Genomic DNA, 22,013 nt, shown 5'->3' on the forward strand with positions numbered 1-22,013 from the left:
AGAAAATAGTTTAGAATAGCCTTGATTCCTGGTAGGGTTTTAATTTTAAACGTCTGAGGAAAATTAAAGGTGTGTAGGATTTAGGGGGACCTATATAAATGGAATATGATATTCTTGATTATGTTTTCATTAGTGTATAATCACCTGGGTTGAGGTCTAGTGCAATTGTCTGCCTCAGGAAACCCAGGAAACCGAAAAGTTTTTGAACTAACTGTTGTCGAGCTAAACACATTTCAGTAAAACTATTTTTGTAATATAAAAGTCTTTCCAAAAGAGCCACCATGTTGTTCCTGTTTACAAATCAGGGAGCACACCGCCCATGAGTGACAGCATTCAACCAAACAGGTGCAACGTCTAGTGGCACTGCTATTAATCGTCGAATGCTGGGAAGCAGCATGACCCCTTGCATCCAAAAACACCTTTGTAAACATGTATCTACAGAGTGAGCGGGTCCTCTGCAAGTTAGTTTTTTTCTCCATTTTCTGGTGGCCACGCCGGGGAGGCTGAGACGAGCAGTGTTTGGTTGGTTGCAATCTGCAACCTCATCGCTAGATGGCACTTAAATCCTACACACTGGACTTTTAAGTTTCACTTATGGAAACTAAAGCGATTGAATAAAATAGTTTCTTTTGTAAACCAAGTTCTGGATTTATTTACTAATCATGTGAAATTAAATGGTGAGTATGACACGACTGTTGAAGTTTTGTTAGAGTCAGAGCTGTGGAAATATGCAATTATACATGATACTGAATTTACCTAGTGAGCCATTACAGAGCAGGTAATTCATAAGCATCCAGCCTTTGTGTGATTATTATTGTGTGGCTATTAAATGAAGCTCTGCCATTATTTAAACAGCGGCTTTTATTTTAGAATTTAATCATGAGAATGAAATCTACAAGCCTAACATGTTTTACTACCACTATTACTTACTAAACTAGATCATCAGCACCTTTAGCTTTTAAATTGGATGGTGAATGGTTGCGTCTAATCCATGTGTGTGAGCCTGACCCTTGGCGTTTTTTTGTTCTGTTTAATTATGATTTCATTTTGGACCTTCAATATATTGTTGTTATATGTGTATTTATAATTTATTGTCTTGTAGGTATTTATTTGTTGTCTGTGCATTTTGTTATTTTTTGTTTCTTTTATTGTTCTGTCCTCTGATGCTGCCATGCCCTCTCCCTCCCTTAACCTCCCCACTCCTCTCAGAAGGAAGGAGAAGGAGGTGAGGGGGAGGAGGTGGTTGTGGAGGTGATGTGCCTCCCTGCCAGCGGGTGCGACTTGAAGCTCTACACCGCAGAGCTGCTATACCGCCACCGGCCTATAGAGGCGCCAGTAAGCCCCAGAAAATGCATACTGAAAACCGAAGGCAGGAAGAAGAAGGTTCACCCTCTTGGCTGAGCTGCAAAAGCTAAAATGGGAACAATTACAGTGTTAAGAACAGCACCATTATATAGTAGCCTTTAGTTGAAATATGATATATAATAATCCTGTGAATTTCAAACTCATGCCATTTTGCGTGTCTTAAACCAAATCGAGACAAATGTTCACATGTGGGTCTGCAAAATGGTTAACGTTAGATTTTCTGCAACATCAAATGAAAGTAAAGTAGAGCATATACTATTTTAAAGGACCATACCAGTGGTTGAGCATATCGTAAACCATTGACTACAAAATGGTTTTTCTCTATATTACTGCTGAATATCCAGTATTATAGTATACCTGCCCAGAAGAGAAAGTAAAAAAAGAACGTTGTATTAAGGATCACGTGAATTTAGCCGGTGGGTGTTATAAACAGTTGCTGTTCAGCCGCCAGATGTCAAAGCATCCTTGAATGCACCCAGAATTTTGACCGGAAAATATGATAACTATGATAAGTTGTAACCTTCCTAAAGCCCAAGCACATGTATTCAGATGTCTTGTTTTGTTCGATGTACAGTGTAAAATCCAAAGATATTTAGTTAACAATGATATAAAAAAGTGAAATTATCAGAATTTTGCCAGTCCAAGTGATTGATTAATCATCTAATCACTGTTAATAATTATTTCAATCATCTAATCTAGTGTAAGACAACTATGTAACAATGTTGACTGTGATTGATTATCTGTTTTCAGCAAGATTCAAGCTCTGTTTTAACAGAACTGAACACTTAAAAAAAAACAGTGGTATGGTCCTTTTTACGTCAGGTAGGTTTTAAATTACTTTTTCTTTTTTTTGAAAATTTGAAATAGTTTTTTTGTTTCAAGAAAGGGTTACAATCTATATGGGTTTGTATGAATTGTTACTTTGCAGCTCAGCCAGAGAGTAATGACCAATGATGAGAGGAGCGAACTGTGAGAACAGCAGTGAAATCACTGACATCCACTCAGTGGCTCACATTCACCTGCACTATAGTATAAAACAGGAAGGTGAAGTCAGTCATGTTGTTTTATTTTATCCTTTTTAAACCATCGTTCTAAGTTGGTGTATTTCAGAAAAAAATGAATGGTTGAATTCAAAATAAAAGAGCAGGTCTTTTTAGGTCTAATTTGTGTTTGCATATTTAACATTATGCCAGGTTGATTAACTAATATCTGCAGGGCTTGCGTTCAAAAATGTCCAAAATGTGTAAATCATAGTGGTTCAGAGAGAATTTGTCCGCTTGCCATTTATTGCTTTAATTTCATACTTTGGAAAAATATCATAGTACAAAAATGGAAATTGAAAGTTTGAATGGCATTTATCATTTAGTATGAAACAACAAGTAGAAATCAAATAATGATACAAACATCACCTAAATTTTACAAATAAGGCACCTACATCTGTCCCGCTCTTTTGCTTATTTAAAAAAAAGGGAAAAAAATTCATATCAGGTCCATCCATTACACATAAATCTGTAACGCAAATGACAAAAATAATGGCATTGATGATATCATCAGTCATCATCATTAGTTGGTTAATAGGAATATGAAACTAATTTCAACTTGATACTTGTCACTTTTACATGTAACTGCGAACATTGTGATCGATTAAATTATCACTTGCTGAGCTGAATCAGACAGATCCTGACTTATCACATCTCGTTATCAGGGACAATCGATCAGTGTCCCCACTCATCAAATATGTGGCCTGTGCTCTGTGACACTGCCCATTTTTGATAATTAAAAACCAAATGTTAAATTTTATAAAACTATAATGTCTTCCAAAGTGAGCAGTGGTGCTCCTTTATTTCAGGTGAGGAAGGGCGCCTCCTCTTTAAAATGCTGCGGGAATCCTGGCTATAAATAGAACAAATCGGTTCTATTTAATCTGACTGGGCAAGTATATTGAAAACTACTGTGGGTCGAGACTGGAATTGAAAAATTTTGAAAAACTGTTAGAGTGCCAAAAAAATGAAAAGTTAGACCATGTAACATATGTTATACGTGTGAATGTACACTCTAGCCTTTAGACTTATTTTCAAAGTGTTGGAATAGAAATGTAAGCTGCTGAGTCGATGACAGTGAAAGTGAACTGTCTGTTTTGTTTGCTCCTCTCTTTGAATACCTCCTGCCTGACTTGAGAGACTTAACTCATTCTGGTTCACCTGATTTCATGCTCTCCTCCCACTAAAATAAAACTCCTTTTCCAAAAGCACCATCACCCTTCTCATCTGTCTTCATACTAATGAAGATGCATGCAAAGTCCCCAAGCTGCTTTTTAACTAAATTATGACCTGCTGAGTTTATGACCAACCCAAGATACACACCAGGAAGTGACAGGAATAACATTACATGGATTAAGTCTGGTTGCTTGTCTTTACAGACTACAAAGTTAATGCTTATCATTTATTTATTTTATCCTTTGTATTGAAACACAAAAGATAAATGCTTATGCTGCATACCAGGCATATCGGGAACATGACAGCGTTAAAGGAGAAATATTCTTGCCATGACAAGGCTCAGGTAAAGAACAGTCAACAACAGCAGAATTCAGGTTATGCATAGTTAAATAATGATCGCTCAGTGTTAGGGAAGCAACTCTTATATAGTTACATATATATTTTGCATATATTTGTGTTTCACATATAGTATAAGATACAGATAAGACAAGAGGAGATGGTGTTTCTGTGTGTGGTCATCAGACCTTGTTCAACAACTGTCTTTCTCTGCCTCTCTAAACATAACGCCCACTGATTTTGGATTTATTTTTTTACATCTTATATTGTGTGTGTGTGTGCTTGCGTGTATTATTGTGTGTTTTTAAAAAACAACAACATTTGGTGGTACTTTGCATACGTACTGATTGTCCACAGTGTTCAGATGAACTGAACTGACTGATTGTGGTACACACTGGACACCTCAGCCATTTCCCGCTTCTGTTACTAAATTTTGTAGTTGCCATGGTGACAGCAGCCCATCTTTTTCTCACACAGCAACAGGTTCACTAGCTTTCATCCTGTCAATCATAATCACTGCGATGGATCATTAGAACCCTCCACCTGCCAGCAGCTCCTGGAAATGACCTTATTCATAATGAACCCTTTGTTAAAGATTCAGTTGAAGATACGTGACTCAGTCTTTGGGAAATTGGCTGTTATATGTGTTCTGATAGAACAATAACCGAAATTAGCATTTCATAAACCAAGAGGCTAGATTTGTTTAGAAATCGCTCAGACATCCCCGTAGGACTCCAATTCAAGGTATTTGTCCTCATTTGTCCTTTGGGTTATAACCTGGACAGGTGTGAAGCCATGGAGTTGTCAGGACATTGACTGCAGTTTATCAGTCCATGTCACAGCACGACACTGCAAACTAACTGACTGCCTCTGCTGAGGTCCAGCTGCTGTTTGTTAATCCAGATCAGCAAAATATTGAAGGGGAAAATCCACCCTGAAATGCAACTGCTAAATTGATTAATTGGTTTTAAGTATTGAACATGTTTCAGCAAATGGCCAGTAAAGACAAGCATCCGTGGGATATGCAGGGCAGGGCACACCGTCCTGCTGGAGATGGGCCCCTGCCACTGAGTGTTGTTGCCATGAGGCAACTTGGTCTACAACAGTCTTTGGGTTGGTGGTGTGTGTCAAAGAGCATCCACATTAATGCCAGGACTCAAGAAAGAACATTGCATTATAATGCGGTGATCAGTGTAATTCACTTAACCTGTTAGTCTTTTTAATGTTGTGGTGATTGGTGTATGTACACTATAATCATTGAAAGGAACCACCTTCTCCCGTTTTAGAGTTATTAACTTCAAACTGGGAACTTGTTCCTTTTATCTTATGATTTGTTTTTCAATGACTTTTATAAATTTTATTTATGGTATATAAAGCAAAGACTCGTTTTTGAGTAACCATGGTTGGAAACTCTAGTAATCACTGAGCAAAATGTATGGTTTGGGAATAACATAAGTTCTGTTTTGGGGGTGCATTTTTCCTTTTAATGTTAAATAAATAAAACATCAATGCTGCCCTCCTGCCATTTCTACCATTATTCCTTACTAACCTCTGCACTGATAATGGTGCACTTTAAAATGTAATCAAAATAGATGATATGTCTTACAGTAGTTATTTTTTCCAGTAGAGCTCAGTTTTGATAAGAAAGTTTAAAATCAAAGAGCTGCAGTACATCAGACCTTTGATTGGGCTTGGAAGGGCACAGCTGAAACCAACTCTTGCACCAAATTAGTTCAGGAAACTTTGCGAGCTTAGCTGGCTCGTAAAACAGTTAGAGTGACACTTAAAATCTTCCTCACATTGTCATGTACTTACTGTAAGTCGCTTTGGACAAAAGCGTCTGCTAAATGCCCTAAATGTAAATGTAAATATCATGGCTGGTAAGGAGAGAAAAATCAGCCCAGGCTTTGTCGATTCTTAACTGACCCCATTTCACTTGGTCCTACTTTCACATTGGAGCCCTGGTGAGTTTCCTACCTCATATTTAAACCAGTTAGGCTCTCATGCATCCAGAGTGATAGATTTGACACAACTGTCCATGTCTATCGCTCTTGATTTTGTCCATGATTTCCTTCAGTGGACAGACGTTACACCTCACAGTGCTGCTCAACTGAGCAAAGGCAAACTCACCCATCAGTACACAGTGTCGGCCACTGTAAAAGACACCTGATTCACTCCTCCTGTTGACACCCGAGGGGCGAATATGATGACAGTCATGTGACTGATTAAGGCTTTGTTTAGGTTTTGATTTAAAAAAGATATTCCCCTGTATGTGGCATAAAAATAATCACACCACTTAGTCAAACCAGAATTTACAGAGATCGTACACATACTAATGGAATAGTAAGTGCTTCCTACTCTTTTTAAGTGATGGCAGTTTATCTGATAATTTTAAGAATAAACCTCTATAAATCTAATTTAAAAAACAAATCAGGAAGACACTCCTTTTAATCAAATCTAATAATCATGAAAAGTTTTCTTCAATATCTTCAGTAATCCAGTGTAAACAGGCAATGCCACTTACTAATGCAGATTCACCAAAATGTAGTCCACTGCTAACTCAGTGACTCATATGGCAGCTTGATACGTCCTATGACATTCACCTGCACATGATGGCAACTCATTCAAAATCTACTTTTTTTTTTCCTGAACATAACTAAGGCCCATCAGCATGATTGTTATAGAGGGTTGAAGTGACTACCCTTTACTAGTCACAAGCTGAGGCTAGCAGCCCGGTCGAGGCCATGGGCTCTGGTCACCATCTCTCTCCAGCTCTGACAAAGGTGATGCTTTTGTGCCTTGTGTGGAGCTGGTGTTTGCTCAGCTGAATGCCAGTGCAGATGGTGTCAGCTACTGCCTTCAGCACCTGGTCATGGCAGCACCTGAACCTCCCCTCTCCCAAGGCTTTCGGGCAGCACCTGTTTCATCACGATACTACACTGTATTGATTCTTTGGACAACTATATGATATTTGCCGATATTGCAAAATAACACTACATGAATAATTGTAAGTAATAGTGACCTCAGCATTTTGAGACCCCTGCTTTAAGCAAAGGTAATACGGCTCAATAATAACTGTCTAGGTGAAAAAAACTATAGTCTTTTGCTAGTCACCATTACTGACTTAAACTTACGGCATTTTACATTGCATGAATTAGCCTAGCGGCTAGTAGACTTATCCTCTGCTCATAGCTTTACAAATTACATGTATTATTCATACTTTTTTATTACTCACTGTTGATGTAAGTCACTGCATCTCCCAACAGAACAAGGTTGAATTTCCGCCTGCAGGCATGTTTTTTCAGCCTAACATTGTTGAAACAGAGCAACTAATATTACTGTAGCGAGAGCATCGTCTTTTACATTACATTACCTGCCTGGAGCTAGCACTGTTTGAATGTTTAGATGGGAGGTGCACTTCAGTGGAAAAGATGACAAAGACATGCTGTTGGAACTTCAAAATAAAGGTGCACAATACAATATGGGACCTTTTTTAAAATATTCGGTCGGCCATGGTTAAGTTTAGAATTAGTTTGTATGACCTCCTGAAAAGACAGTTACAAGCCATGTCAGTCACATGACCCTCATCCTATTTGTACCTGTAGTTTTAACCTCACCTATCCTTTGTGGCTACACAGGTTCTGGTGGTAGAAACCACAGTTTGGGTGTGTTCATTGGACTTTTTCAGTGGCTACATTTGGTTTTATTTTGCTGCTGCACTTCATATGTTTCTATCAGCCCTTAACCTGAATGAAAGCCCCAGTAAAACCCAAACAGCATGTTAGAGTCACACAGTATTTACTATCCAATGATTTTTACATGTCCACAAGTCAGATGTCCAAGTGAGTTAGAGATGTGTGGTTCTGTTTTCATGTAGTTTGCCGTGTGTTGTTGCTGTTTGAATGAAAGCAACCAGAGAACAAAGCCAAACATTTCAGCTTCACATGGCCTTCGGGCAGAAAAAAAAACTGAGATTGTTTAGAAGATTGTGAGTGCTCTGATGAATATCGGGCTGAAATTCATGTTTTCAGATGTTGACATGTTTTTTTTCCCCCCACAATCCACCAGCTCCTGATCTGTCCTCCTGTGACTCGGTTCTTCTTCGGCCGACGGGAGCCCTTCCATAAGTTGCTGATCCAGGGAGACTCAGCAGGCAGAATGTCCCTGTGGAGTATCCCAGATGCCTCGCCGGTGCAGGCGCTGTCGACCCCTGCAGGTAAGGATGGTGTGACTGACGTGACACAATCATTTACTGCGAGAAAAAGTTGCTACTCTGTCTTCGACAGACTACGGAAGCCCTAAAGGGCCATGCGTTCATACATTTTATTTCCTCCGTTTTCCCGTGATAACGAGTTAATTTCATTTGTTTTCTCGAGATCTCGAGTTATTATCTCGAAATAACAACTGCCGTTTTCCCGAGATAAGGGGATAATTTTCTCGAGATCTTGAGAAAACAAAGCGATACTGTAGTATATTAAATCATTGCAGGAAACATCATTCAGTGTAGCAATGTCAGAGGAGCAGGAGCATATCGATCACCACGTGACATATCTTTTCAATCAAGGCCTGACACAGGCTGAAATAGCATTATGCCTTGCTATTACATATAATATACACATTAGTGTGCATAATCTAAAAGACGGTTAGCAAGGCTTCAGCTATATCGGCGGCGCAATCTAAGTGAGCCTGATGTCGTCATTAACTACATCGGTCACTATATCGTTATCTCGGGAAAACAAAGTTTCATTATTTCGAGATCTCGAGAAAGTTATCCCGTTATCTCGGGAAAACGGCAGTTGTTATTTCGAGATAATAACTCGAGATCTCGAGAAAACAAATGAAATTAACTTGTTATCACGGGAAAACGGTGGAAATAAAATGTATGAATGCATGGCCCTTTAGGGCTTCCGTAACAGACAAAGCAAAAGCAGGAAACTCAGGAAGTCATTATAACAGAATAAACAATCAGGAGTCAAGCCAAACAGAAATAAGGCCAGACTAAGGAGATGTTAATACAAGAAAGCAGAACACAAAATGCCAAACACAAGAAGTCAATATGAATAAATGAAATACCAGGAATTAAAACTATAAAAGGATGATAAAAAGATGACATCACATTGGAGGAATTAGTTACACATAAAAAGAATAACATCCTGATGGTCTCGTATGATGATAATGATATAATATTTATATATTTTCCACCTCTAGTATCTAATTTCTATAGCATTTGCAAATACAGATTTGTTCTCAAACAGTCAAAAAAAAAAATATATATATGTATAAATATATATATATATAATATATATATATAATATATATATATATATATATGTATATATATATGTATATATATATGTATATATATATGTATATATATATGTATATATATATGTATATATATATGTATATATATATATATATATATATGTATATGTATATATATGTATATGTGTGTATATGTGTATATATATGTATATGTATATATATGTGTATATATATATATATATATATGTATATATATATGTTTATATATATGTATATGTGTATATATGTGTATATGTATGTATATATGTATATGTATGTATATATGTGTATATATGTGTATATGTATATATATGTGTATATGTATATGTATATATGTATATATATTTATATATATACTGTATATACAGTATAAGAAAAGTTTTTAAAAGTTTCCTACATGATGTACAATAAAATCATATTGATATGTTCTACATTGTCCATGAAGTCCACATGCTTCACATAGTTAATAAATGGTCCAGACATCATTTCAACACTGACTTAATAGTAAACATGATGATAAGTTAACACATGTATTTACAGATGAGCTGTGTGTTGAGTGTTTTTTTATGAATTAAATTCCCTGAGACAGAGATATTGATGTCAAACATGGAGGCTGAGTGACATCTAGTGGCCAAAATGTGTCATGCTGCTGTTGATGGGTATTAATTTAATGTTGCAAAAAGTGAAAACTAAGGAAAAGACTTAAATGTCACTTTTTTGAAAACAGTTTTAACCAAACTTTACTTCATTTTTATTTTTATTAAAATTAATTGACAAAGGATGTGTAAAATTCTGTTTACAATTCCCAAAACCCAAAACATTTGATAACCTAAAACAACTACAAAAGATACATTTTAGAGGCTCTCACTTTGTAATATGGAATGACAATATGTTAGAGGTACATGCCTTTAATTTAATTAGAGCTTTTGACCTTTTAACATTTGACACATATCAGGGTTTTCCCCAGGAAATAGTTTAGTTAAGGTGATAAGCCACCCAGATCTTAAATATTTTACAAATCTTCTTATCATTGAGTCAGAAGATGTTGGCCACAATAATAGTCACTCTCATTAAATTTGGCTTTTGCTGTATGAAATCTCTGCACTTTTTCTCTGCTTTAAATTTAGTGTTTTATTTCATAGTCCAGTCTATCTTTAACACTTTTGCCAGCCTGGTCTCTAAACTAATAACTTGTCTGTCTTTGTGTCTGTGCAGAGCTGCAGGTGTCGTCCACCATCAGTCTCCAGGAGGCTTTTGATAAGTTGACCCCCGTGTCTGCAGGGATCATCGACCAGCTCAGTGTCCTGCCTGGAAAAGAAGAACCCATCAAGGTTTGAACCGAGACAATGTTGCACTTATTTTTTTCAATTTGTAATTTTTAATTTCAGACAATGTTACACATATTATAGATTTATCAAAGTTTGTAAAAGTCTTCTCATGTAGTTAGCTGAGTCATATAGGTGGACTAGATGTTTCTGGTCCTGATTTTCATTCATAGTTTATATTCAGTTTTTCAGTTCAGCTTTATTTCTGTACGTCTTTGTGCCTGTGTACCGCAAAATGTAAAAATAAATCAACTCACATTGTAATATACATATTTAGCTTCTAATTGGTCTACTAAAGTTGAGCTAATTGGACAGTCACTAGTTGTTAGGTTCTTTGGTTGTTAGGTTCCTGACTCTGTGCATGTGTTCCTTAGGTGACAGCCAGCGTCTACATCCCCTCTCAGGGTCGCCTGGTTTGTGGGAGAGAAGATGGCAGCATCATCCTGGTTCCTGCCACTCAGACCGCCATCGTACAGCTTTTGCAAGGGGAGCACATGCTCAGGAGAGGTGAGAGCAGGAGGGGACATATTAATAAAATTAGAGCTGCCACTTAAACTTTGGAAACTAAAAATCGGCGCTGAGCTCAGTTCAGTTCATTTAGTCTGGACTAAGGACAAAAATATTCATCGCTTCCTTTTAGTTCTGCTCTTCTTTGACTTCACACAGAGTTATTACACACAAATGAAGGGCTGTAAACATGAGGCCATACAGACTGACAAATACCTAATTGATTGTGACAGTTGACAGTTGTGGTGATCTGTGGTGCATCTGCCCACATGGAGCAACCCGTCTGGTGACCGACTTTTTAATGCTTCTGAAGCTTTTATTTATAGTCTCTGGTGTGATATTGAGCTCACCAAGAAATGACAGATCATCAGCTTTGTTCTTCCAGACTGCAACTCAATCCATGTATCATAAATAATGACAGAAAGGAAGAGACGGATGAAAAACATCCTACTGTAATAGGTGGGAGGGATAGTTAGTGTGTGCTCACTGTATCACTCGTTAGTGTCAGTGACAGGCGTGTAACATCAAAAACACGAGTACGAACTCTTTTGACAACATTTTGGTCTTTAAACCTTCATCATAATGAAGAACTGCTAAAATAAAGGGAGTAGGACATAAACACCACACAGCTTTGTGTTTATATTCTTTGACTGTCTGTTTAATCAGGGAAAATTGCTGTGCTCATGTGCTGATGCTGCTCATGTGTTACCATCGATACCAAATGATAAATATGTACTTTTCTCAGGCCTCGTTTGGACCAAATCAGGTGTTGTGGCGAAAGCACAAGTCCTCCCATTCATTTTGATGGGGGTAAGCGTGTTTACGCTGCAGCGGTTCAGACTGACTGATCACTGATTGCTTAAAAAAAAAAAAGAGTCTGTTAATGGTCTTTTTGCTTTTACACCACAAACGCACAGCACCGGGGTTTGATGTGAACCGGACCCAAGACCCTTCTTTTCTGGGGATCTTGCTCCAGCTGTTTGCTCTGAATTCAACTGACAGCTTTCACACTAGCTCAAATGAACCAAAGCAAACAGCTTTGGTGTTAAAACGCCCTTGCAGGTAACACAAGAGACTGTGAGGTGGCTGCTCAGCTGGTTCACTATCACTGTAGTGTAACTGGGCAGAGATCATTAATAAGATGTAAGATAAGATGAAATAGGTCGGTGATGGTGAATATCTAAAACAAACTACATATATATAGCTAAGAAGAAGTAGGGACCACCTGCACAAAACATGTCGGTACTGTCTCTGTGCTTTAGAATTTAATTAAATTGAAGCTTCTATACTTAATTATACCTGTTTTAGTATTTCTTCATCATATAATCATTTTATCACACAGTTAACTTCTGTCAAGGACAGAAATCAGATCTCCTGTCAGTGGAGTCGCCATCCTGAGTCGACCATTCTGAATATTGTATCCATCCATCCTGCAGGCTGGCCGCCGCATCGCACCCTGCGAGGTCACCGGAACAAGGTGACGTGCGTCCTGTATCCGTACCAGATCTCCCCTCGCTACGACCAGCGCTCGCTGGTGTCCGGAGGAGTGGACTTCTCCGTCATCGTCTGGGACATTTTCACCGGAGAGATGAAGCACATTTTCTGTGTCCACGGAGGAGAGATCACCCAGCTCATCGTCCCGCCTGAAAACTGCAGTGTAAGAACTCTGTCATAAAGCTTCTTTTTTTCACTTTCCGTGTTGTCACAAACAGCCCACTAGACTCTTTTTTTTTTCTTTCTTTCTTTTCAGTTTGTTTGTGTTTTGTTGCTTTGTTGAAGTAGTGCATTATGTTGCTGACATTAGATTAAAATGTTACAGGGGTGATGTCATTGTTGTTACTATGGAAATACATTAATGACATTGTGTTGTTGTGGTCGGATGTTGAATGCACATGCACACACACACAGCCAAATGAAAACATTATATTGTTTAACTGACATTAAGATCAAATGGTCAACTGGGTTGTTGCCATGGAAATCAGATGTCAGATGCTGTTGAGCTTGACTATAAAGACCTAATCACGCACACACACACACACACACACACACACACACACACACACACACACCCCGCCCCGTAAATTAAGACATTGGATGTTTTGCACCTGCTCTCTTTCAAATAAATCTTCAGAATCAGATCAGAATCAGTATCAGAATCCTTTTATTGTCATTGATCAAGTGTACAACGAAATTTTAGCAGCATCTGAGTATTTCACACACATAAATTAAAGTAAATGTACAAGGTAAGTAAGTAAGAAAGTACAAAAATAAATAAATCTTATATTACATTTCTGAATTTTTTAAATATTTCAAAACTTATTTAGAAGTTAGATCAGTATCCGCATACAGCATGGTGCAACATATGGTCTACTGAGCATCTGCAGTAAGTTAATGTGTCTAAATATGTGGCTAAAGACAATGACGTCAGTGGACTTTACCATAACGACTTTTGACATTTTTAGCATTGTGACATACGGCCTTTAAGTAAAATCCCAAAAATTAAACTTTTGAAATAAGAATACTGCAGGAGAAACATCTATGAGAGCTGCTTTTCTTTGAATAGCTTATTACATCACTGCAGAGTAGACCGTTCAGGGAGCTTTTCAGATTTGTATTGAATTTCAGTGGAAGGCTTGGTTTCAGGTTGGGGTTTTGACTTTCATAAAACTATGACTTATATGTGTTCAGTGTCAAATTTTCGGATAATTTTTAATTAAATTTGAAGTAAACTTAGAATTGATGATCTTGTATGGTTAACAAAATCCAACACTTCCTGTATCCATTTCAAATTAAAAGCCTGGTGGACAAAGTTCCTTTATTTCTGAACAAAGCTTTTATTGTTGCTACTTTTATTTGACTACTGGCTTTTGTTTGAAATATGGAAGTCAACTACTGCCCACAGTGCCAACTAATGGTTTTAGTAGTCCACTAATGAACCAGTTGGTGAAACCCCTAAACACTAGAAGACACCAAATTGTCCATATAAATTCTTGACAGCTAAACCTAACAAATAAAAAGGATTTTGAATCAATAATGAGATTCAATTCAATCATGTCCTCCACTAATCTGTCAGTGACCTTCCATTAGGTCCTCAGCTATAGTTCTTTGGATGATCATTGTCTCCTCCTGTTTTTCCTCTGCAGACTCGGGTGCAGCACTGTGTCTGCTCTGTGGCAAGTGACCACTCCGTCGGCCTGCTCAGTCTCAGGGAGAGGAAGTGCATCATGCTGGCATCGCGACACCTCTTCCCCATCCAGGTCATCAAGTGGCGTCCGGCAGATGACTACCTGGTGGTGGGATGCTCTGACGGCTCGGTCTACGTCTGGCAGATGGACACAGGTGAGAACTGAGTGACTAGAGCGCGTTTTCTTCCGCAGTTTCTCTTTGGAGTTGGGTAAATGCTGAAACACTGGCATGAGTTAAAGTGAGTGATGGAGCACAGTTTCTATGCTTTTTCTAATGAATAAATAACTGGATGGTATGGCGATGTTCTTCTGGATAACTCCAAAACAATCAAATCCCACAAACTCTTATATTTGTCTGCATTGCAAGCAGTGCATGTGGCCTCAAATGTTCTATGTTCATATTTCAACAAATCTCTGCCTGTATACTTTAGGAGGTTCATTTGCTTTCAGAACTGCAGCTTTAACCTGAGGATGATTGCTGCTTTCAGTTCTCTGGGTCGTATCTTTGAAAACATGTAGCTACTATAAAGTGTGATGACCATCAACCTGTCCTTGAACCCCTGTAACCTACTCAAATTGCATATATGATCTTCTTTAAATTTAATGTCAAAAATAGAAATCTCCATCACCATTAAAACCAGTATGAATCCCAGCAGGTTCAATACTCTTTTGAATGCTGCAGCGACTCTCGTTCTCTAATGCTCCAAAAGAACATTCAAGTCTACTAAATCTAATAATCCCAGTCTACTAAACTGAGTTAAAGTACCAGAGGGCTGCTGTCTTACAGCTATTCAGAACTATTTCTGAACTCTCATCATCTTACAGATGTTTACAGATATGGTACCATTGTGTCCAGAATCTGTTCTCACCACCTGTGTAAACTAATCAAGATTTAGATGGGAATAAACAATCTGCCGTTACAGTGGTGACATCTTACATGTAAACTTAAACGCTAACACTGTAATGTATGTCAGGAATTTTACTTTTTAACCACTTTTACCCAGAAATAGGGTTAGGGGTTAGGGTTTAGCATAACATCTGCCCAGAATATATCCCTGCATGGGCTCTTGTGCTTCCATACGCTACTTCCATGCTGCTGCTGGACACAGATCAAAAATGCTGCAGCTTTTTTTTCTATGGTGGGATCTTCGTGGACAGAGTGTAGCTGCTTCATACTCTTCTCTGGTTGCCTGTTCATTACTTTCCACTGATAGCGTGGATATGTCCAAATACATTTAGTATTGATATCACCGCAAAAACATCATTATGAAGCAGTCTGTAGCCTCCTACCCAGCTGCCACCCCTCACCCTAACCATACGGAATATTTTCAACATATGTGAACACATCAGACACAGACAGTCTCCTGTTGTGTGCTGCATGTGTGAACAAGCAAATGTGGACAATATCCTGATCTGATTCTCTGGATATTGTCCAGAGTTCATATGTTAAAGGTGCTTATGACGCTGCAATCGCAGACAACATGTACAGTATGTGGCACAGCATAGAGATAACATCAGCTTGAATGATGACTAGCCACTGGAAACGAACAGGTGTGTGTGTGTGTGTGTGTGTGTGTGTGTGTGTGTGTGTGTGTGTGTGTGTGTGTGTGTGTGTGGCCTGAATGAGCCGTAGTGCTGGGAGATTGCAGGGTAGCTAAGTGTGAAATTAAGGAAGGTGTGTGTGTACTCAGGCGTTGGACATGTAATAGGGCTATGGCTCACAGGCCCTTCATCACACACACACACACACACACACACACACACACACACACACACACACACACACACACACACAGGTACGATGGCACCACTTCTCCTCTCACTCAATACCAGAGCCGATACTGATGTCAGCTCTGTCTGCGGCTAATGATGTCTCTCTAAACCCCTCTCTCTTTCTGTAAAGGTGGAGAGTAGTTGCAGTCAGAGATGGAGAAGACTCTATCTGTGACGTAATTAATATTCAAGAGACAAAAGATGATGATGCTGAGCATGGAGACAAACTTGAGTGGGAGATGGTGTGAAAGAGAGAGAGATTAGAAGATTCATATAAATAGAAGGAGAAGACAAGGACAAGATGAGAATTTGATTGATAGAAACAGATACAGACAGAGGGAGGCTGAGATGGAACTAGTCTGGTTACCCTCTGCTTACCCTGGTACACTACATAGCCAAAATTGTGTATGCCAGTGGTTCTCAACCTTTTTGAGTCGTGACCCCCCAGAAAAATCAGGCTGGTGTCCATGAGGGCTGAAGCCACATATGACATAATATAATTACAACCATAACTCATAATTAACATTATAGTCAGCAATGTTTCCAACCGACCAACAGTCCTGTCCCGTCCAGTCCAGATGCTTTAGCTGATCTTACTATATTTGATCATGACAGCCAGCAATCAGAATTGAACCAACACAAAAGCGGCAACATCATGTGCTCATGTCATTGTTCTATTGATTTTTGAGTATTTGTAGACTTTAGGTAATACTGTCCAGCCAAAATCAGAGGAGTAGATGACATATGAGATATTAGTGTCAATAGTTCACATTCTAGCCTGTGAGTGGTCATTAAACTTAATCTGAAGCTGCCCGGTAGATTTTTGTGTCTAAGTAGAAATACAGTGTGTCCTGATGGTGGCACCAGAGATAAACATCAGGAATTCACCAAAATCATTGCATTTTATCCTCTTTGGACCAAGAGTAACTTACCATACCATGTTAATCCGACCAGAAGTTGTTTAGATATTTCTTAACCAAATAGGTGATTCATTGTCAGTAACTGAGCCCAGGTTTGTTGTATCAAGGTTTGTTTACCTATTTGTGTTTTCAGGAGCCTTGGACCGCTGTGTGATGGGTATAACGGCAATAGAGATCCTGAACGCCTGTGACGAGCTGGCTCCAGCCACTGTGGACGCTATGAGCCACTCAGCTGTGAACCTGAAGCAGGCAATGACTCGCCGCAGCCTGGCGGCACTCAAGAACATGGCCCAGCACAAACTGCAGACGCTCGCCACCAACCTGCTGGCTGCAGACAATGCCGACAAGGTACAGATAAACTGCACACAGTCACTCTACAGCAGAAGGAAAACTTTGTTTGGTAAATGACATAATATTTTAGAACAAGATGCCTGTTTTTCATCCTATTTCTACCAGTTTGTCTTATTGCTGTCTCAACTAGTAATTCTCATTAATACATATTTTTCTGTGAGCTCCTTGTGATAGCAGATAGATAGATATACTCATATGAAGTGCTGCATAACCTTCTGTCTGTCAGCAGATTTTGTTTTCCTCCGTGGTTTCATATAACACTGATGCCAGATCACTGAAACTGTCCAATGAATGAGTTACCTGTGAGACCATGTGACTTCATGTATTCAGGTCTTTGACTGTATTTCATCAGGAGCAGAGTAGAAGTCAAAGGAAACATTTTTTATTTGGTCTGGATCTGATGAAAAGTTCCTTGGTCTCTTTCACACCTGTATTTCAGTTAATTCAGTCCAGCCTCAGTTCAGTGTACTACAGTTCTGTCCTGACTGTGACTGTCAAATAATCCAGAACATAGGCCTCTGTGAAAAAATGATCTTCTCTTTTTCTGTTTTTTTAGCCATAGCATTTGTGCCATGTTAAAGTCTGACTGTCTAACTTAAACCACCCATTTGAACAAACTTTTAAAAAACAACAAAAAAGTTGTCTTGTAAAGTTGAGTTTGAATTGATTCTGATCAGATTTCAGATTTCTCTTTCTCCTCATGTTCTGTCTATTCTCTTCTGTCTACTCCAGCTCTTTGTGTCTTTCATCAAAAAAACAGACTCAAGCAATACCTTTACACAGACGCACATGCACACACGCGCGCACACACACACAAACACGCACACTGGTCATATTGGTCACAATGGTCAGATAGCTGCCTACAGTCACAGACCAATTAAAACTCTGCTGGAGACGAACAAAAGGTCAACTCTACAGCCACTCTGTGTGTATGTGTATGTGTATGTGTATGTGTATGTGTATGTGTGTGTGCACGCGCATGCATGTGTGTGTGTGTGCACGTGTTTGTGTGTGACCACTGGTGTCTCCTAGGGAAGGATGAACTATCTTAAATGTCAAAATGGTGTAAAAAGAAAGTGCTGTGTTTCTTATCTCTGAGCTGGACTTTCCAGAGAGCAGCTTAAGTGGTAAGGAGAAATCTGCTCAAATTTAAAGACATGAGCCTCTGTTGCACAAGATTCTGTTTTTACTCTCTACCGTAAAACACTTTTATGAACGTATTGTTAATTTTCAGTTTTCAATTCAGTTAATTTTTGCTGTTTTTATACTGTAGTTTAACCCTGTGTCTAGCCCGCAGCCATCACATCAGCATTGCATTTGCGTACCGACAGGATATAAGGGACATTGAAACATCTGTTCATAATGGTTCCGTCTTGTCTGAGAATTTCAAAGCATCAAGGAGCAGCCAAACTTTCTGTGTAGTGTGATATAGTTTCTCATCAACATTGATGCATATGATTGGTGCATGATGAGTAGTGTAGCTCAAAGTTAGTTACTGGTTGAAGGAGAGAAAAAGACTGACGGTGGCTGCACTCAGAAAAGACAGTGTTGTCAGTCGGAGCAGAGAAAAAAGGTGGCAGTGAAGTGGTCTGCATTTCAGGTCACACGTAAGCCCATGAGACGCAGCTGAGACACAAGACTCACCAAGCTGGTGCAGACAGCTGCATGGATTAAAATAAGAGCGCATCTGTTGCATGAGATGTGGGAGTGCGAAAAACGAAGATGATATTTTCTCCAGTAATGGTGCCCCCTACATCACTGTTCTCCAGCAGGTGTTGAAACAACATGAACAAAGAGTAACATCGACTGGGAAATCATTTCTGACATCATGACTGACATTCTTCAGTCAGATAGCATGTCTTTAAGCAATGTTGGATCTAAGATGCCACTTCACAGGAACCAGTGTTTTCTAAGGTAACAGGAAGTTTATCCTCTTTCTTCGATCGATCGATCAGGCATATCATTAATTAATTAAGATTTAGGTCGACAACTTTATCGAGTAAATACTACGAAATACTATTATTATAGCTTAGCCCACTTAGCTAACTCTTTAAAAGCCTTCAAAGTGCTGCCAGGGCGTCGTTATTATGATGCTTTGTTACACTAGTTAAACCGAGCACCACAAGTATCATCCATAATCAGTTAGTATCTAATTAGTATCTTTTCTTACTCACTGACTGGAGTTCTGCCCAACAGCGGTGTGCTCGGTGCTGCCACTGGTGGTTGGAAGCTATACAAAGACTGTAGTTTTAATGTGTAGTGTTGCTGAAATCTTTGATTTTTACATAGTTTGTTTAGACTTTAATAGATGATCCCATTTATGGTCGAAGTAAGTCTTTTATTGACTTAGTCCCAACGTGATGTTGTTTCTCCCACGGGATAAGTTGCCAGGAAAACTTCCTAATAACCAGTGAGTTCACATTTCTACTGTCTAAATTACATAAGTGGTAATTATTGCACAGAATGATGGTCCTGAATTGGGGCTGTACCTCTAACTTTAAACGTCCAGTACTAATTTGTAAAAAACACTGCAGTGCTGCAAGTTGAACAGGAGCTCTGTGTCAGGGTTTTTCTTGACATGTCGACAATTTAAAGACATGTTTACACAGCAGCACAGAAACAACATTAAGCATTAAAAAACAGTTTGTTACACTTTTAGGATTTAATGTCGAAGCACAGCCGATACATTAAACAGGAAACCTTTCAGTCATGTATTCTTAGTTTAATGCACAAGTAACATTACATTTCAATCATAAAGTACCCTGCATTTGAGAGCAGTCAAACAAATACAAGCTGTCAGAATTCCCATCATCACAAAAATGGAGCGTATTGATTAATTGTAAAAAATCACCATTCAGATGACTGTGGAATCTCCAGTTCCTTGATGTGAGCAGCTCGTCTGTGTTGACCCCTCAGAGGTTCACTTGTCAGACTCAGATGATCTGATCTGCCCTGACGGAGTAACCCCGCCCACCTGGGCCTCCCAGCCCAGAAAACAAATGCTCTGAATAATTTAGTGTCTGAACAGCGTTTAGTTCAGCTGCACGTACAGTTTGACTTTTACAGTTCCACTTAGAAGCCATTTAGCTCAGCATTCATGATCTCCTCTTCTGTTTGTCCTTTTCTTCTCTTCCCTTGCAGCAAAGAACCTTTCTGCTACTTATTTTTCTCCTGTGTGTTGGTTTTATTGTAGGTGTCTCCCAGGTTTTTCCCAACATAACCGCCCATAATCACAGCTCTTTTGTGAAAAGGCCAACAGCTGCAATCTTTTCGGCCTGTTCTATCAGAAATACATCACTGTTGTTCTCTGCTCTGCCTCCCACCTCTGTGTCATTTCTATCTCATATCCACTCAAATTATGGGTCAAATCCACCCACTCTCCCCGGTGTGTGTGAGAGTGTGTACTCCCCTGATGTGTGTAATGACAGATAATGACCGTGAAATGTCAGACTATCAACCCAAACATTACACCCAGCCAGCTCCAAGCCCTCTATGTGTGTGTTTACAGCTGATGTTTGTTGTCGCTCAGGTTTCTACTTGTGTGTGTGAGGAAGTCGATGTATGACTTTGAGTTTGTCCCCTGGCAGGTTTGCTCAACCTGCTGATCTATAGATGTGTTCGTCACCCGAAGGAAAAACACAACAATTAGTCGATCAACAGAAAATGTATCTGCCACAATTCACTCAGCTAAAATGTGAATGTGATTTTCTGGTTTCATTCATTTCAGTCACTAGTTTCACAAATTTCACATCTTTGGGACTTTTGCTCGAATAAAACAACAATGACATTTAAGAATAGTTAGCTTGCAATTTGCATTTTACATTTTTGTCACTTGTCAAAAGGCAGTATAGATGAATTGAAAAAGCACACAATGATTGAAGTCCTTGGTTGCAGCCCTGAATTAACCTACATACTGTCAGATCCAGAAAGCCAAGATGGAAATGCTCTTGACATAGCTTATAAAAACAAAGACAAACAAAACGTCCAAAAAGATGGGGGAAGTAAAAACAACATAGCAATAAAATCAAGTAAAATGTAAAAGCATTTTTAGAGCTGCAACGATTACTTAGTTACTTGCCAACTATTAAATTAATCACCAACTATTTTGATAACTATTTTTATAATCAATTAATTGGTTTGAGTATTTTTTAAGATAAACAAAAGATGAAATTCTCTGTTCCAGATTCTTAAGTGTGAACTTATCTGTGACAGTAAACTGAATATCTTTGGTTAAAAATTGTCCACCAGTGTTTCCCAAAGCCCAAGATGATGTCCTCAAATGTCTTGTTCTGTCCACAACCCATCTTCTGTCATTTTATAGACTAATCAATTATGCGAAAAAATAATCCACAGATTAATTGACAATGAAAATAATTGTAAGTTGCAGCCAATTCTTAATAATAATAATAATAAAAACATTTCTTCATTTAATGATAAAGAATACGTTTTTTCTTTTTATCATCTAATCTAATGAAAAAACCAAAACCCACAATGTGTTCGTTCTCAATATTTCTCTCTTCTCTGTGGCTTTAACCCCAAGCCCAAATGGTACCTGCTTAAAACGTAAATCTTGACCATTTAATTTTTACAAAAAGCCTCAGTAGTTTCTTAAAACAGCTGGTCTCTATAGTTTTTATTGAATGTTATTCTAACAGGAGGAAATGGTGCATTTGTTAGGGACTACTTTCAGCAGCGGATTAATCCACATTTGGTGCTCTAGTGAGTGTTTAG

General features: G+C 38.6%; 1 protein-coding gene across 2 annotated transcripts in view; it reads left to right on the forward strand.

Moving 5' to 3' along the window:
* The window catches only part of wdr7 (WD repeat domain 7), a 126,267-nt gene that overhangs the window by 7,438 nt on the left and 96,816 nt on the right, over positions 1-22,013 (forward strand). For both annotated transcript variants that reach the window (XM_073477943.1, XM_073477944.1), the window contains exons 10-15: positions 7,986-8,133; positions 10,437-10,552; positions 10,921-11,053; positions 12,490-12,710; positions 14,197-14,392; positions 17,065-17,279. In XM_073477943.1, coding sequence (XP_073334044.1) covers positions 7,986-8,133; positions 10,437-10,552; positions 10,921-11,053; positions 12,490-12,710; positions 14,197-14,392; positions 17,065-17,279 — 1,029 coding nt within the window. The remainder of the gene's footprint in view (positions 1-7,985; positions 8,134-10,436; positions 10,553-10,920; positions 11,054-12,489; positions 12,711-14,196; positions 14,393-17,064; positions 17,280-22,013) is intronic.

Source organism: Pagrus major, chromosome 12, assembly GCF_040436345.1.
Source record: "Pagrus major chromosome 12, Pma_NU_1.0".
NCBI classification, from domain to species: domain Eukaryota; kingdom Metazoa; phylum Chordata; class Actinopteri; order Spariformes; family Sparidae; genus Pagrus; species Pagrus major.